Here is a 19,580-nt window from a genome sequence, read left to right as displayed (position 1 = left end):
TTCATTCCATTCCAATGAAGTTCATTGTATTTCACTGAAGTCCAAACCACCAATCCTTTCAAAATCTTTTGAGGAGAAGTAAACAAATTCACTCTGAAAGATTTCCTTCAAGTAAGTAGGGGTTTTAGAAATAAGAAAAACTAACTCTCTCTCTCTCTCTCTCTCTCTCACACATACACACACATATTTCTAGATAAGGAACACTAAGAATAAACAGAAATGCTAATACACTATAAAATATTTTTAAAGTTCTTAAAAATAATTACTTATATAGCCTTACAATAATTTAATAATAAATTTACCTCAAGTCATATGAATAAAATCCCAGACTGGCAACCTTATATTACAAGGGAGTCACCCTAGTTTCATTGGTAAGGCATTTCCATCTCCACCTTATTATCATTGGGAAAAGGAATGCAGATTTTGATTGGCCAGATATAAAAATATACTATGACTTCCACCTCAATTCCCCAATAAAAGCCTTGCCGTAATTTTCACCTCTAACTTTGTCACCATGACTCTCCATCTTTCATGGGCCTCTGTAATAGTTGGTTGCATATCTGCTGCTTTAGTTGGAACAACTGATAACTTAGACATGCATCCCCCTCTGAGGAAAGAGTGCCCTGGTAAGTTCAGTGACTACAGGGTAGAGAATGAAAAATGTACTGGTCGCTGGGCGTATCTTCAGAGAATGGGGGCCTGTAATCCTAGTGAACCAAACAGCCAGATATTTTGAAAATTTCGCACAGAAAAATGAACAAAGTTTTTATGGGAATTGCCTCTTCAGCATGGCTGCCATAATCATTCAGGTAAGAAATTACTCTCTTTTTCATTTTAATGAATTTTCAATATAATGTAAACCAATAAGGATATCAGATTTCTAAAAATTGGTTATGCCTCTCTCTTCACCAACTCTGGTGTTTTTTTCCTACCTCTTCCTCCCACAGCTCTCATTTTGAGTCTCATTTTTCTGTATCAAACATTTATGAAATAACCCCTGTGCTCAGGATTTTGTATCCAGCACTGGCCAATAGAACGCTCTTCCTTGATAAATATTATGTGCGTGCACTTTCTGGTATTGTAACACCAGCCGTATATAACTACCGAGCACATAAAATGGGGCTAGTGTGATTAGGGAACTGAGTTTTATATTTTATTTAAATTGAATTAATTTAAATGTAAATGGCCCAATTGGCTACTTCCCTCAAAGAATGACAACATATGGGAGAATTACAACTAGAAATAAACCAACTATTGGACAATGAGGACAAAGGATATGACACAGTGTGGTAGTGTGATAATATCTGCAGAAGAGAGAAAATACTGTGTGCTGGAACAACCATGGAAGGAAATGAGAACTGGAGTAAATCTTAAAAAATGAATAGAATTTAAATGGATGAAATAAAAGAATAGTAATCCACGTAGGAAGAAATATAATGAGATTAAGTAAAGCCAGAGTTTGTCGGTATTGTGATGTATAATGTGTGTGTGGTGTATGTCTGTGTGTGGTGTGAGTTGTGTGTGTGTGTGTGGTGTGTGATATGTATATGTGATGTGTGATTTCTGATGTGTGTGAGGTGTGTGTATGTGTGTGTGTGATATGTGTATGTGATGTGTGATTTCTGATGTGTGTGTGTGTGTGTGTGTGTGTGTGTGATGTGTGTGTGAGTGACACCAAAGAACAGGGAGAGAGGAAAGAAAGGCCCAGCCAGAGCAGAAATGCATAGTGTACTCGGGATAAGTTAATTGCATGTTGGGTAAGAAGGCCAGGTGTTTGTGTTTTGGAACAATAGGAAGGATAGAATTACTTTGTTTTGTGAAGAGAGATGATGGAAACTGCTTTTTGTTCAGGATTACCGGGAGCAAGTGTCAAACTGACCGAAGGAAGAAGATGAGATCAGCATGACCGGTTTGGAAGCTTTAGAACTAATCCAGGCGTGGGGCACAAGCACTGATTAAAGGGTGGTAAAGGGGGGCAAAGCAAAAGTTCTTCCAAGAGAAAAAAAGACCAAATGCTGGAATTGGCTATGAAGGAGGGAAGAGGGGATAAAAATGTCTAAAGGAGTGGTAAAACGGGAAAATACCTATTCTCCCAACAGGAAAAGGAGGGTTCTCCAGGAAGACGTGTTGCAGGTGAGGGGTTCAGTCTCAGGCACGTCCAGTTTTCAGCGAATTGCAATCACAGATGGAGAAGCTACGTAGGGATTTGACAAAAATGGAACTGGCTAGAGCTCTGTGAGGCTTCAGGACAGAGCATCTGGGTGTTGGCAGCACAAGGCCTTCTTTTGGGTCGAATCAGTGAGTCCCTTTAAAAGAAGAGAGAGTCTTGGAGGCAGGATTCAAAACAACCCCCCAAGGAGACAATGCCAAAAACCAGGAGAGAAACTCTACACAGATTTGAATTTTATTCCAGTTTTTAAAAAAGGATAATGAATTTGAGAAATTTACATCCATTAACAAAACCACCCAGATCTTCATTCTTGTCCACTTGGGGGTAAGCAGGTCAAGAAAAGCAAGTGAGGAACTGAAACAAGAAGACAAAAGAGAAACAAAATAGGTTCATATCATCTTTTCCTCCCTCTCCTCCTGTACATTCACTCATCCGAGGAGCTAAAAGTGACCAGCTTATAGTCTCAACTTCCAATTTGAAGAAACTATTATTGTGCCCCTAAGAGAAAATATCTTCCTTTGAAATTAAGACCATGAGATCAGAACAGCCCAAAGCCTAAGGCACAAGAAGCCAAAGTTTATTAGTGAATCATTAGGGATAATAGTGAGGACTGACACTTTTGTTTTCACTCCTTGATTTTGAAAACCATAAATCAGGGATATAGAAGGGATAACACCATGGATTAGTCTTTGATTACCAGCATATATCAAATCTGGAGGACATTGCCCCACCCACACAAGTATGGGAACTGATTCTCCAAAGATCCTTCCAGTTACTTCAGAATGATGGAACATGGTCACACCAGTGAAATCCACAGCATGAGACTGTTTCTGCTCTGTACTTTCAAGTAGTGCCCATATATCACACAGAAGCATCTGTAAATCAAACTCAATTATTTTTTTCTCTCCAGCTGGTCATATAGAACTGGCCGTGAAGCCAGAAATAAGGCACGAGATAGAACAAGCAGAAGGCTTATGGGTCATGGGAATCTGAGCCACTTTCTCGGGCAGCATACAGGACCCACTCAAAATCTTTTTTTTTTAGTATGTTTTTATTGATTTTAGAGAAAGGAACTGAGAGATAGAGAGATGGAAACGTATTTGGATTGGGCTGCCTCTTGCACACCCCCTACTGGGGATCAAGCCTGCAACCCAGGCACATGCCCTGAACAGGAATCGAACCGTGACCTCCAGGTTCATGGGCGTACACTCAACCACTGAACCACACCGGCCGGGGGCAAATTCATTTTTTTATATACTACTTCAATTTAGTGATGGGCCTGGTGGTCAGATTACAACCTTTCATGATGGGCAACTCAGGTTGCATGGTAGCTTGTTAGATCACAGTCAGGCATGTGAGAGCCAGTAATGAGGGAGAAACTGCTTCTCAAAAGGAAAGTCATTATTTGCAGAGGATTCCACAATCAAGATAATTAATTATACCATCACCACAAAACTTCTGCATTCTACCTTTTTATATCCACACTTAGCCGATCCCTTCCCCCACCCGACCCCTGGCAATGACTAATCTGTTCTTCGCTCTATACCTATGCTATTTCACAAATATTATATAAGTGGAATCATGTAGTATGTTTCCTTTTGGGACTGTCTTTTTAAAAAATTAAGAATAATATCCCTGAGGTTCATTCACGTTGCTCAATGTATGAGAAGTTTGTTCCTATTTATTGCTGAGTAATATCCCATGGCATAGATATAGTTTGTTTATCCACTCATCCCCTGAAGCCATTGAATTTTGGCTCTTACACTCTTTGGCTATTACAAATGGAGCTGCTGTTAATATCTGTGTACAATTTTCTGCATGAGCAGAAGTTATCATTTCCCTGGGATATATGCCTAAGAGTTAAATTGCTGGGTCATATTGTAAGTCCGTTTTTAGTTTTAAAAGAAACTGCCAAATTGTTTTCTAGAGTGGTGGTACCATTTAACATTCCCACCAGCAACATACAAATGATACAGTTTCTTACATCCTTACTAGCATTTGTGTTATCACTATCTTTTATTTTAGCCATTCTGATAGGCATGCAGTGATATCTTATTGTGGTTTTAATTTGCATTTCTCCAGTGGGCAGAATATGTTAAACATTTTTCATGTGCTTACTTGACATCCATATCTCTTCTTTGGTAAAATGGCTGTTCACGCCTTTTGCCCATTTTCTAACTTGATTACTTGTTGAGTTGTGAGAATTCTTTATATAGTCTAGACACAAGTCCTATTTTAGATATGTGGTTTGCAAATACGTTTGCTCAGTCTACAACTTATATTTTTATCTTCACAATAGGATCTTTCACAGAGGGAAATTTAAAAGGTTTTTTTTCCCCAGTCCCATTTATGTTTTCTTTTTATGACTTATCTTTTCATCCTCTTAAAATAATTTTTCAGACAGCAAATTTTTAAAATTTTGCTGAGTCCAACTGATCAAATTTCCTTTTATGAATTTTTACTTTTAAGTGCTTTGGAGTTAAGTCTAAGAATTCTTTGCCTAATCCTAGGTTTCAAAGATTTTTATCTTAAGTTTTTTCTAGAAGTTGTATATTTTAAATTTATGTTCCTGATCTACTTTGAGTTAATTTTTGTATAAGGTGTGTGAATTACTTTGAAGTTTATTTGTTTGTCTGTGAATGTCCAATTGATCTAGCATCATTTATTTAAAAATCTATCCCTCCTTTATTAAATTGCTTTTGCAACTTTGTCAAAAATCCATTACACATGCTTGTGAAGATTTATGTCCAGTTTCCATATTCTGTTTCATTACCTATGTGCTTATTCCCCCAACAGTACCACATTGTCTTGATTACTGTGGCTATGTATTAAGCCAGGAAAAATGATTTCTCCCACTTTATTCTATAGTTCAAAATGGTTTTTAGATATTATAGGGTCTTTCCCTTTCCATATAAATCTAGAATAAAATGCCTTTTATTTAGGGAAAATAAACTTTGTTGAGATATTGATAAGAATTATATGAAACCTATATATAAATTTAGGGAGAATTGACATCTCTACCGTATTAAATTTTCCAAACCACAAATGTGGTGTGTCTCTATAAGCATTTAGGTCTTCTTTGATTTCTTTCATCATGCAGATTCTTTACATGTTTTCTTAGATTTAAATATTTCATTTTGTGTGGAGTGATTGTAAATGGCACTTAAACAATTCTGTTTCTACTTGTTAATATATAAACATGTTATTGTTTTTTGTTTGCTCACCTTGCATTGTAGGTAATTTTCTTATTGCCTTTCTGCTATTGATTTCCAGCTTGATTTCACTGTGGTCAGAGAACATTCCCAAGTGCTTGGCCAGAGAGAGAGGCTTTTCTCCTGACTCTTATGTACCCTGTTGGCAGTTTCAGGTTGCTGGACTCCCTGGCTCTAGAACCAGTTCCACACAGGCTTTGACCTGCTTCGTGCAAGTGCGCCTGGCAGCTGTATTTCAGTCACTCCCTGTGCCTTTACCCTGCTGCCCTGGTCTGCTCCTCCTCTGCTGCTGCCTGGGACACCTGTGAGAACCTGTTTGGTACTCAGGCTTGCACAACCAGAGTGACAGGGAGTCCTTATCCTTTGGGTCATCTACAGCAGTGGATGGTTAGGCAAAATTCTTTCCGCTTTCATCTTTCAAGGCCACTGCGTCTTTTATAATAATGGTCTTCATTAGTCCCAAGACAACATTAAGCACCCATACCCTTAGTGGAGGCAAGCCAACTATCTCTTCCTGTATTAGCTTACCCTCCTTTACTTATTTTCTCCCTCCTTTTTTTAAATTCTGTAATCCCCAAATAAACTACCTGCATATAGCCTTGGGCTCAGATCCTGCTAATGTGGAATTTGGGCTAACAGGTCAGACATATAAGTCTGGGTTTGCACTTGGCTGAAATGTAAAAATGATCTAGTGAAGTAAAAAAAAAATCACTAAAGTGTCTTTCAAATTCTATATAAAATTATTGACTTTATAATTTTATGTTGCTAAATGTCCCCAAACAGAGACTAGTTTAATCAATGGCCATCTTTTAAAATACAATACCTCCGGGAAGCACATACAATTCGTTATTACAGTGAATATGAGAGACAGACAGAGAGAAGACAGTGTGGCAGAAGGAAATTTAGGAAGAAACCCAGCCTTACGAAAAAGTCTGGAGACTGATAGATAGTCAACATTATTTACTTGGGAGATAATTAGCAAGGGAGGTACCTCCTTATCTTTATTCCTCTCCACTCACCATTTTCAGTAAAGATAACAGAGTTTTGATTGGTTGGCAAACGTGAAAAAAATCATATGACTTCCTCCTCCATTTCCAATTTGAACCTCCAGATGAAATACTATGGCTTCCATTTCCCTGCCCTGTGTGGTAATTGGCTGTATTTTGCTTCATTTGGCAGGAGCATCCCCTCTCTCAGATGCCTATCCCCCTCTGTGGAAAGACTGTCCTGGTCAGCTTAGTGACTACAAGGTAGAAAATGGAAAATACATAATTAATTTCTGGCATTACCTTGAGAGACAAGGGGCGTATAAAATCCTACTGAATGAGACAGCCAAGTATTTTGAAAAATTAGCGCCAGAAAATGAACAAAATATTTTATGGGGACTACCTGTTGCTCATGGATGGCAATATCATATAGGTAAGAATGACTCTCTTTTTCATTATAAGGACCCTTTGATTTAACTCAAAATTAATTAGGAAGGACTACCTTGTATATGTCACACCACTTTTGTGAAAATTGATTCTGTTTTCTTTTTTCCCTTCCTAGTCCTTCAACTATTCTTTCTCCCACTCCTCCTCATCTCCGTTTCCCCTCATTCTTTCCTAATCTCTCTTTATCAAGCGTTTATGGAATGCCCTCCTTGTGCACAGTGTTTCTACTCAGCAATGCCCGTTAGAACTGTGTACAATAATGAAAATTTTTGTATTTGCACTGTCCAGTAGGGGAACAGGAGACCTACTGTGCTCACATGTTGTTGTATATGGCTATTGAGCACTTGAAATGGCTAATGCTTCCACAGACCTGAATTCTTAATTTTATTTAATTTCAATTAATTTAAATAGTCACAAATGGCTAGTGGTTACCTCATTCACTGAGACACAGCATATTAGACCTAGTTCATTCAATATCAACAACTATTTATTGAGGTGCTACTAGGTGCCAAGTCTAGTTTTAAGCCCTGGGGATGCATCGATAAACAAAACAGCTAAGGCAATATACATTAATTACACAAGGGTGCATAAAGTTAATTTGCATTATCTACAGTTCTAAATGTGATTAAGTCATCATGTAGACTGGAGTGACAAAGGATTAGAAAAACCTTTCTCTTATATGTTCTCTTCCTGAAAATTGTGTATACACTCATGAATGAAAGTAAAGATTTATTTTGGAACAAAAATATCATAAACACCAAGCTATCTTCTGTCTAACAATGGCATTTGAGAAACAAGGACCCTCATCATCAGTGTCCAGAAAATAGTACTGGATGGAGGAAAGGAATCAATGAGAAAATAGGTGGTTTTGTGGGAAAGATAGAAGACAAGATTCTGCAATGTCTGATCAGTAATGTCATCCTGAGCTGGCATTATAAGCAATTTTGTCAGGGTGATCTTCTGACACCCAGTATAACTCCTATTGCTAGGCAGTCCTTAGCATGGAGAAGAAAAAGATCTGAACTCCTGAGACACATTTGAAGAGGAGCCCAAACATAAGGTCCATAAAATTTTCTACCCTGGGATCAGTAATGAGCAAATGGCAAGGTCAAATGTTGGAATGGATATCGTCTCAATTTTATTTTCATTCAAAAGCATAATAAGTCGGATTCTTCTCTTTTTTAGTGGGTGATTTTATTTAGTATTTGATTGAGTTAAATTATATGGCATAACTATAAAAAATAAATATGTTATTTAAAATGTTGAAAGTAAACCATAAAAGTATTTCAAGATAAGGACCATAAGTACAAGAGTAGTTCAGAAAACAGCATAACCATCATGGGCTGAGATCAGCATGGAAAGAAGGTAGGACCAAAGAGCATGGTGGAGGGATTGCTGGAATAAAATAGCTAGAGCACAAATGAAGATGGCAATGATGGCAGGTTCTGTTGGGGGCGAGACTACCACATTCACAGGAGAATTGGAATGTGAAAAGAGTAGTGGATGGAAATTTGACATGAATTAGGGCCAGTTTAAGAGATGTCTTTAAAGTCAGACTGAATCGTTTTTAGTTGGGCCTTTAAGCAATATGGTTTGGTTTAGTTTAGTAATAAGGACCTGATGTTTGTACAATACTTAAACACCCTAAATGTTTGCTTCTCAATTGTTTAATAGAGTTTTTAAAATAGCTTTATTAATGTCTAATAAACTACATACACATTTTAAGAATGTATTATTTGATAGGTTTGATATATGTGTATAACCTTGAATCTATCACCATAGAGAATGATCACTTGTAAGAAGTGGACAGGAGGGAGGCTGGAGGAGCAAAATACTGTCTGGGCAGCTAGAGAAAAGAGAAAGCAGGCGTAGAGAGAATACGCCAGGAATGGAAATGGTTAAAAGGGGGAAGAGACAGAAGTAGAGTCAGAGGCAGCTGGAGGCTCATGCAGGGAGTGTATGTAGAAGGTACAACAGATTTTTAAAAAAACAAGTGTGAAAGAACCAGAAACGAAAGATTGAGAAGCAGGAGATAAGTTAAAGATGAAAAAAAGGAACGGGGTAGAAATAGAGTAGGGACTAGTATTTGTGGAGCACACGTTACCGAGCTGAGCACTTCATGTTCTCTTCATTGAACACCCCCAGGCTTCTATGAAGTAATTATTGTTAGTCTCTCTAGGTTGTAGATTAGAAAAGTGAGGCTTGTAGAATTTATTTATCCAGGGTCAAACTGTGAGTAAGCAATGGAAATAAATTTTATTTTAGGCAAACAGAGGCTAGATCTTGTTTATTATAGCTTAGTTTTGACTCCTTATATGTTGAAGATAAAGGGTAGAACCCAAACTACAGAGGTTAAAAAAAATAAGGCCTTTGAGAGAGTTCTTGTAGGAATGTAAAAAAAAAAAGGAAAATATAAATAGGAAATGGAAAGAAAAAATGTCATGAAGAAAAGGCAGTGATGGGAAGGGTGACGCTTTTTTTTTTTTTTCAGAAAAAATATTTTGTGCATTCCTGTAAACATAATGTATCTAGTTAAGTTTTCTTGTTGTTTGTTTTTAATCTACATCTTTGAAATGGTCCAATAAACCCAACTCTGGATTCCCTCTCTTTCAGGCAGATTAGCTGATCCCACCCAAAGAACAGACTGTGGCCTTAAGTCTGGGGATCACCTGTGCATCTCTGTAGACAGTTGGTGGGCAGGTGAGTATAATGTAACCGTCAAACATCAAATTGACGACCTTTCCACAAAGAATCAAACCTTGAATCCCAATTAGAGGAACAAACACCAAAACCAGAATTACTGCTTTTACAAAGCGAATCAGTTCAATCCAAATCTGAATGTTTTGAAATGGGTTCTTAAGTAGATATTTTAAAAATGTACAAGTTTATCAAATTATGAAAATACCAATTAGATAAAACTAGTAACCTCAAAACTTGCTTTAAATACATAGGACAAAAATAATCCAAAAATCATGTTTCAAAATATATTTAAATATAACATTGCATGTATTTTTAAATTAGGATAATAAACTATATATCATATGATCCAAAAAAATACATAGGACATAAGTAAGAATTTCTTATATATTAAAAACAAAATTTTGTTAACAAAAAAATTTAGTTATATGTTAGAATATTTTATAGATACATCAGATTTTCAAATTTAGAATAAAAACTTATAAAAGTATAGCATCTTCTAGATAAGTTACTTATTTTTTCACTTATTGTGCTTGAGAATTTAATTAGTATTTTAAATTCCAATGCCATTATTGTCATCTTATGTTTTAAAATAATAAACCTACAACATAAATCCATTCTGCCTTAGGAGAGTAGGGTTTTTAAGAGAAGCATATTCGAGTTGCATACAACTATAAAGGAAATTTTTGATGGTTTCCTAAGTGCCCAGAACTACTGCTTAAGTTTTACCACGTTTCTAGATGTGTGGGTTCACCTTTATGATAAATTTTCTTACTTCAAAAATAACCTCTTTTGTATGCTGACAATACTAATCATAACTTTTTGTTTACACAGACGTTAATTTTTATCTCTCTGCAATGCCTTTTCTTGCTGCAGTTGATTCTGGCATAATTGGGATACCTTCAGACAATGTCACATTTCTGCTACCATACAAGGATCAGATGAGCTTTTGTTATAATGTTTCTAGCTGTCATTCATCCTTTCCAGAAGCAATGAAAAAGTGGAATGAATTTTACCAGGTCTTTTTTGCTGTTGTTTTTTGAGTAATTTAATTAATACTCTGAAGTGGCCAGATAATTTTTGAATAATATATTTAATGTAGGGATTTCTTTACACATGGAACAATATTTTCTTAAGGAATTAAGTTTCTAATATTAAAATATTTATTATGATGACAGCAATATTAATATGATTTGATTACTGAATGACATCATATCACATTAGCACCCTCATTACCCATAGAATACTGAGGCTGCCCTATGCACATTTCTCACACCAAATAAAGTATACACAAATATGTGATAAGTATAGTTTAATAGAGCATAAAGTGTTTTCATTTCTCACAATTTCAGGCCAACTGAGCAAAAACCTATATTGAAATATAATTATAAAATAGGTTGTGGTAAATTTGATCAGATTATTTCATCTATCTTTACAAACACATATCAGTTGACTGAAATAACCATTTGACAATCAGAATCAATATTGATATCCAAAGTAAAGTGTCTTGGGTGAAAGAGAAAATTACCAAAAAAATCAAGTTTCCCTTTACAGAACTTGATCTTCATATTTCATAGATTAGACAAAATACTCTTACTCCTCCCATTTCCCCCATTTCTAATTCTTAAGATTTTGTGGAAACTTCATTGTAGGGCCAGAGAAAAACAAGTAAATAAGATATAATAAAATACTAAAGCTCTGGTTCTAAACAGTATAAAATTCTAAAATATGTGATTTATTGCTTTCAAATGGATTCATCATCACTAGAAATGAATATAACTAATATTAATCTTTTACATATTGGTAAGCATTGAATCTTTCATACTTTAAATATTAGAAAAATACTATCTTCTCCCTTCCTTTAAAAGTTGAAAAATTATATTTATAAAGATAATTGATTTTCAGGAAGAGAGATTGTTATCATTGCTTAAATAGTATAATATTGTTCTTCTTGGACAGCATTTAAAGTCGGATTCTAATAGTTTTGATGACCTGCTGAAGTACTTATGGGCTGCACATGCCTCATCCTTGGAGGTTGCTCATAAAAATTTTCACAGCAGGTAAGAAAAGATCTAAAGTTATTTTGTTTTAATATGATAATCTTTCCATTTTACACTATCTTTTTCATTGAAGTCTTTTTTAATTAACCTATTTACCAATATGTCAACTATGGGGGAGTATTATGATAAAGAGAAAACTGGCAAGCAAATGTTTTCCTGGATAAAGTCCAAAAGTATTTTATAAATAGGAAAGAAAAATATGAAGAAAAGTAAGTTTGTATCATAAAGTATAACAAAATAAAAAGCGGTAAATCAAAATGAACCAGAAGTACAAGACGACAAACAAAAGGCTGTTTTTCACAAACTGGTGTCTTTAAACCAAATAATGTAATGGCAAATAAGGATGTGATCTCTGCATCATTTCAATCAGAGAGAATGGCTTGGTTAACACCTTTGGAGAGAAGTATCCAAGAGGCACCTTGGTTATGATGCTGGATAGCTAAAATAATGTCAAAAGTCTCCCCATTTTATAGCAAATGAGGTTGAATGAGGCAGCACAACTTGGTATGGAAGTGAATGACACTGGATTAGGGGTAGTATTTGCCACCCAGAGTGAGACCTGGTGTAGAACAAAGGAAAGAGTGGGTGACTGGTCTAAAAAGCACACATAAACGTGGCCACACATGTCTGAGGACTCCTTATTAACCACCTCATTTTATCTTTCCCATCGAGCACATATTTAATGAAGATAAATCACAGATTTAGGAGTCATGTTGTTTTGTATATATTAGCTCTCAGTACTGCTGCCAAGCTGATTTTTATAGTGGTCAACAGAAGAGTCCACCCTCTCGGCATGTCCGTGAAATGAACTGGAATTGCAGTCGTCATCGCATCTTTCTGCTGTGACTCAGCTCCTTGGCCTATTTCTGATGACTGCTAAGGAGCCTTGAGATTATTAGTCAAGCAAGTAGAAAGGGAGCTGCAACATCAAGATTGGAATTGAGGTCAGGTCATTATAATTTATAGAAAATAGTTTATAAAATACTGGTTTTTATTTGCAGACTTTCCCAATCACATGCAAAATGAAATTGCTCTAGAAAACAGCATTTTTTTAATAGCAACTCAGAGGATGATGAGATCGGCCCTCACTATCTGCAATACATCGACAAAGTTGAATTTATTGCAACCTTAGGAAGGGAGAACTACATCTGTCAGGCCCATTTCACCAAGCAAAACACTCTTCTCATCTTGTGGTGGGGTTATTAGGAAATGCAGATTCGGGGCTTTAAGGATTGTCAGTGGGTTGAATGGCCAGTGTAAGCGAGCTCTCAGGCATGGCAGCTATCAGTTTGCAGTAGAAGCGTGTTGGTGCAATGGGAACCAGTTCCTAATCGCCTGACTTTCAGAAGAGAGAGGATGCCACTGATTAGAGGCCTGCCAAACCCTGTTTCCTAACGCAAGTTTCTGTTAATGGATTGAAGTCTAAAAATGGTTTGATGAACACTTGTTACTATGTCTGCAGAGCATTTGTCTTCTCCTAGTGATGAAACAGCCTATTTTTAATCTTGCAAGTGTGAGGATACTTCAAGGGTTAAAGTTCAAGGATATTGCAGATTTTTGCTTATGATCTAATTTCTATAATTTGCTTGCTTTGTTTTTTATGCTCATTGCATTTATTCCAAACTATTGAATGTAACTAACTTGGAAACATTTGACTAATTTTTCAATAGATCAAATTTATAAATAACCTGAAACAAAATGACATCAATATAAATTGTTTGATGAGTAAGTTTAAATGTGTAGGTGCCTGTTTTTTCACTCACCACCAAAAAATAAAATAAAACACACACCTCCTTTGCTCTTCTTAGTAGAAACATGACAAAACTTATTTATTTTTGCTACTAACACATTTACTTTATTTTCTGAACTTCTTTTTTATATGGCTGTCTACATAGGTGTTAACCTGTACCTATACCTATATAAATATTTTTAATAGCTGTGTAAGTGCTACGGATTTTATTATCATCTCTCACTCAATTCTTTTAACAATAAATTTTTATAGATAGTAACTCTTCTGAAGTTACACTGATTGGTAGTGTCAGGAAGAAAGAAGATTTGTGTCAAGGGTTGTCTCACTCCAAAGACTATGCTTTTACCCTTATAGCTCTTCTGTTTATAAAACTATGTATCCTGCAAACTGATGTTCAAAGGTGCATACACAGAAATCCTCAACACAATATTGGTAAACAGGATTCAGCTACATATAAAAAGGATTCTAAACCATGACCAGGTGGGATTTATACAGGAATTCAAGCACTGAGATACCGCAGCAGTCGCTCTAATAACCCAGGGGCTGTGAAGTGACTAACCTGCAGGGAGGTAAACAGCATAGACATGCTGCACAAAAGAATGATCCATGTCCCTGGAAAGCTGGAGTGGAACAGGGAGAGATTTCACCACGCTACTCAGGACACACAATTTAAAACTTAACAATTTTTTTTTAATTTCTGGAGTTTTCCACTTAATATTTTTGGATCGCAGGTAACAAAAACTGCAGATAGTAAAACTCCAGATCAGGGGGGGACTACTGTACACATTATAAGAAAAAAGTACCAAACTACCTAAAAAGCAAGAAGAATTCCCTGTAAACTATTTCATTGTTTAGTGGTTACCTGAAATGAAAATCATGTGTTCCTTAAGAAATATCGATATTCAGCAGAAATTTTGCTAATCTTCTTTTATTTTTATCTTTACATTTTAAAATAATGAGACTTGGTACATTTCAGCATTTATGCAAGTGGAGAAATCTTTATGAAAAGGGCAAAACATTCAACCAAAAGTGTATTTTCTGGGATGGTAATTTCCAAATTTAAAATTGTAATAAAACCTCTTCAAATTTTCAAATCTAAAGGCTAAAATAACACTGACTTTTTGCAGTCTATATTATGAAAAGTAAAATAATGTCATTTTGAAAAAATTGTTTTGAAAATTCAGTTAGCAATATTCTGAGTTGACTAATTCTAAATGCATACTTTTCCCGCACTTGTTTTGTAGGTTAAAGTATTATTCTAAACAAGAAGCACATTTTGAAAGAAATTGGGCTTTGTTTGTGGATTACTTAGCTCCACCACTCTTTCCTTCAACTTTGATTAGAACCCACAACTTCCTGAAAGGTCTGCCGACACGAGTGCTTCTTAGTGGGGATCGAGTCCCCTTCATCAGTGACTTTACTGCCTTTCAGAAGAGTGTCCTGCTTGCTCTAAATCTTTTGCACAAAGTGCATGTGTATACAGGTAAAAGACACAGAGAGACTTTACTTTTTGGAAATTCTATATATGCTGATTTCATAGGTAATGGAATATCATTAGAATCATTGTTATAAATCATTACAACAGAATGTCTATAGGAAGAAATGTTGACTTCCAATAGATATCTGTTTCGAAGTTCTAACAGTTATCCTTGTGGGCTTATGGAAGGTTTTGTTTCGTTGGCATGTATTGTAGACCCTCTCTTACTTAGCATGTCCTCTCCTCTAGGGTCATTGGACAAAGACAGCAGGTCAACATCAGCCCACGTTAGTTTGATGAGGAGATCATGGAAATATCTATTTCTGTCTTGGATAAGATTTACTATTTCATTTTGTTTTGTTTTTAAATGGAAAACATAATAAACATAACAATTATTTGCCATGACTAACAGAAGCATGAAATAAATTGTTATATATACCTTTCCTATCCAGTTCTTCAGATTATAGAATAAAGAAAAAAATCTGACCTCCCCAAATTCCAGTTTTGGAGGAGGTATATTTCTCTAAAATTTTCAAATCTTAGGTTACTAAGAGTAGGAAAGAAGAAATTACATAAATGGTATATTTGAGAATCACTGTATTATTCAACTTCCCAGGGAACACGTACCCTGTGTTGTGTGTATACGTGTGTGTGATTTCTCTTTCTTAAAACAAAATTCAGAAATGAATAAAAAATTTTAAAAGATGTATGTTGTATACTAAATTTTAAAAATTGTACATACATTACTTAGGGTAACACTTGCCTTAATAGATAAACCTTCCAATTATAATGGTAAAACAATAGGATTCTATTTCTGGCTCACATAGTGATTTAGGATACAGTGGCACCTCGGTTTCAGAACTGGAACGGTCTTCCAGAACGGAGTACATTCGAAAACCAAGGCACCACTGTATTCACTCAATTGACAGGAGGCTCCCCTCCATGATAACCCAGGGACCTGGGTCCCCCCACCTCCGGCTCCATCAATCTTCCCAGCTTCACCATGCATACTTCCTATAAAGTCAGCGGAGCCAGAGATCTTAAGGGAGCCCCTCTTGTAAAGCCCTAGGACTAGATGTGACACATAACCCTGAATCACATGCCTTTGGCAAGAACAGTCATACAGCTCCACTAGATGGGAGACAGGAGGGACTTGGGAAAGTTACATCTTGTCCGAGCCTCACTGATAGAAGAATTACAGAGTTTGTGGATTTGCCAGTCATCTCTGCCACATTGTCAGGTATAGAAAGTACAGTCTAGGCTCAGATGATATGAACAGACTCTAACTTCCTAGTATATAAAGGGTGAGAATTGAAGGGATGGGTATAATTGATTGTATTTCATCATTGTATATAACAGATTTCTAGTTTATTTTAAGCTCCAGTTTTACGAAAATTAGCTTTGGACTTAAGTTTTGAATTTTTTCTATAGGCTACAATAAAAAAAAGAAGGGAAAAACCCAACAAATTGGAGTGCAGTTAAACTAGGTATCTTGCTTTCTAGCTTTCTCTAGCAATTGCATGCTCCTGTTGTTCACAATTCAGAAACTGTGCAGGTCTTTTCAATTAATTCAAGTACAGAAAAAATTGAGTAGAATACCAGTAATAAATATATTTTTTACAATTGAGCATCTGGTTTATAGTCAATAACATGTATTGAACAAACTTTTTAACATAAGATTCAGTTACATTTTTGAAATCAGAAAATTTTTAAATTTTGTTTTACACTGCAAACTGGAATGAATTTCTTGTACATTAGCCTTAGTATTTTGAGGCTTTAAATCTCCATTATTTGACATTTTTAAAAACATTTATTTATTTCAACCAGACTTGGGAAAAGCCATGCAGGGGAAATTTTAGTCTGCAGAGTAGACCACTTACTTGTATGGCTGCTCTGTCTCACTGACAGTGTGGAGTAATGTGGGGGGAAAATTGACTCCTGACTTTTGAGACTTTTGATATATAAGCTACAACTAATTGTCAACCACCAATCAGGGATTTCCATGGAGAGGAATTAAAGGTGTGCCAAGGGTCTCTGATGATAACGGAAATAGCTGCTTGAGAAATAAATCAATGGGAAATAAACATGATTTTTCCTAACATGGGTCAAAAGAGATAAAAAAAACTTTAGTTCTGGACTCAAGACTACTGTATTTTTTGTTCTTGCACCTTGACTGATCCATCCATTCTGACGAATTAATCCATTCTGACATATTTGTTCTACTCAAAATTTACTTTATTACTAAATACTTCTTCCACTTCTTAATATAATTTTATTTTTATAGCTATATGTATTTTTTTTCAATTACAGTTTACATTCAATATTATTGTGTATTACTTTCAGGTGTACAGCATAGTAGTTATACAATCGTATACTTTATAAAGTGGTCCCCCTATATTTGTTTTTTTAAATGCATTCAATATGTTTTGTATGAAAAATTAAAATGCTACAGAAATGCAAATTATTAAATGCAAATAAAACTTACACTCTTCATCATCATCTCTTAACATTCATACCTTGATTCCTTGCTTGATTTTTTTTTTAAACTTTTGAGCTCATTCCTACAAGAAAATTGATATGTTAGTTGATATAAATAAAGGAATAAATTATTTGATAAAATTGTTGCTTGCATAAATGAGATTATATGTATGGCACTGCTCTTGATACACATTTTTACTAAGCATGTATATCTGAGATATTATCAAGTCAATAAATAGTTATACACATCATTCTCTAAAAATAATACACAACTTTTCACAAAATGGATTAATATTCTCCCCAGTTTTAGGCAATTTAAAAATGACATTCAATGTGGACTTTAAGTAACTTAATTTGTTGGAATTGTGACAAATTAAATGACATGGAATGAATTTATGGATCAGGTAGTACTAAATGGCAATTATGAGGTGTGTCATGATTATATTCTTGCAAAATAAAAACAAAAACAAAATGATACAAATTGTTTATTAAAGTTCATGTCTCTGCATAGACACCAAAAATGACTATCAGCAAACTTTTTAATTTGCAACCATGTGACATATAAAAAGTGGCACTTCACTTTTTCATGAGTTTTCATTCTTTAATCATTTTTGTGTCCATTAATCTCTTTAGTCACTATGTATCATAAGTTTTAATATGAAGATATAACATAATTTTAAAGAGCAAAACATTGTATGTTTTATTAATGTATATAGAAAACATGCTTATTTCATAGTAATTAAATAGAAAATTTAAAATAATTTCAACATTTGGAATAAAAATTAAAATTTTATATCTTTACTCTTTTTTTAGGAACACTGTCTTTCATTGTATGGGAAAATTTAATGAAGTTCAAAGTTGCAAGAAAACTGTTTCTAGAGATTTTGGAATTCATCCTTCACGTTTTTGATTAAGTACTTTTGGAAACCTATAATAAAATAAAAATCTACAATGATAATTCCTTGAGGAAAAGTGTTCTTAAAGATTAATCCTTGCATATTTGCATAATTTTGTCTTGTTTTTAAAATTTGAATTAATATTACTGTTAATTTGCTTTATTAATAATTACTGCATTAGCATCAGTAGTAAACTGTTTACTGTTAAATGCAGATTTGTCTGAATAGCTGAATAAATGCACATAAATTAATAAAAATTATAAAACCTGATTGGAATTTTGGATGTTATTCTAATTAAATTAATTTCATGAAATTTGGAGGAATAGATCTTCATGGTCAATAGTCAAGGGGCAGAAAATGTCATTTTATTTATTATTTATTTATTATTTATTTATTTATTTCTCACCTGAGGATATATTTATTTTAGAGAGAAAGAAAGAAAGACAGAACATCAATTGGTTGCTCTCTCGTACACAACCCAACCTGGGACTGAACCCACAATCCGGGTATGTGCCCTGACTGGGAATCAAACCCATGACCTTTCGGTGTATGAGACCACTCGCCAACCAACTGAGCCACAAAGGCCAGGGCAAGGCAGAAATTTTGAAAAATAAATTTAGATGATGAATTTGGATTTCTAAAACACTTAAAAATGAATTATTTTATTTCTTGATCAAAAAATGTTTTCAAATATTGTTAGTTCTCTCAAAGTTAGAAAAATTATTGTTTTTTTTAGTCTATCCTTTCTATGAAGCACTTCAGGATCATAGAAGGTAAAATGTCTCACCTTTAAGCAGAGACAACGTGTACTGACAAGAAGGTGGTTCTCCCTTCTGCTTGTGCTCATGGTGACTTCCTTCCACAGCTTTTACGAAGCTTGCTTAGAGGGCTTCACGTGGGCCTCATATAGGGGCAGAATATGTCCTCTAACAGGACCAAGATGCGCACCAAAGTCTGCTTTTCCAAGGCCGGGGTCCAGAAGCAGGTCAGGCATAGACTCAAAGCACCCTGAGGTCTGCCTCTGCCTGCAGACTGATTAATCTGATTCTCTTAACGAGCCTCAGGCTGCAGAAGCTCCACAGGGTGGGACAGGTGGTTGTTATCAGTCTCTTAGCAAGCCTCAGGCTGTAGAAACTCCTCTGGGCAGGGCGAGAGGCTTCCAGCAGGGTGGGGCAATTGCTTCCCCCTCAGGCAAAAGCTGAAAACTGGCCGCCCAAGAAAGATGTCCCCCACAGTCTGGGGGAATGACTCGGCACAGGAGTCCTGATGGGCGTCCCCTGATCTCACTCTCCAGAGCCCACAACCCCAGACTCTCCCCACGCAGCTCCAGTCACTCCGCTCCCCCTCCGCTGGAGCCCAAGGTGAGTGGCTGCACACGAAACTCTGTGCATTAGCTCTTTAAGACAG

The 19,580-nt window shown here is 35.5% G+C and overlaps 1 protein-coding gene across 1 annotated transcript; it reads left to right on the top strand.

Moving 5' to 3' along the window:
- The first annotated feature begins 514 nt into the window (after positions 1 to 514).
- LOC107530938 (protein LEG1 homolog) lies at positions 515 to 18,191 on the top strand. Its single transcript, XM_016204874.2, has 7 exons — positions 515 to 626; positions 6,562 to 6,801; positions 9,429 to 9,515; positions 10,347 to 10,531; positions 11,472 to 11,572; positions 14,567 to 14,805; positions 18,091 to 18,191. The coding sequence occupies exons 1-7, from the start codon at positions 515 to 517 to the stop codon at positions 18,189 to 18,191; spliced, it is 1,065 nt and encodes a 354-aa protein (XP_016060360.2).
- Positions 18,192 to 19,580: the final 1,389 nt, after the last annotated feature.

Source organism: Miniopterus natalensis, chromosome 5 (assembly GCF_054644295.1).
Source record: "Miniopterus natalensis isolate mMinNat1 chromosome 5, mMinNat1.hap1, whole genome shotgun sequence".
Taxonomy (NCBI): domain Eukaryota; kingdom Metazoa; phylum Chordata; class Mammalia; order Chiroptera; family Miniopteridae; genus Miniopterus; species Miniopterus natalensis.
This window is presented reverse-complemented; position numbering and strand designations above follow the sequence as displayed.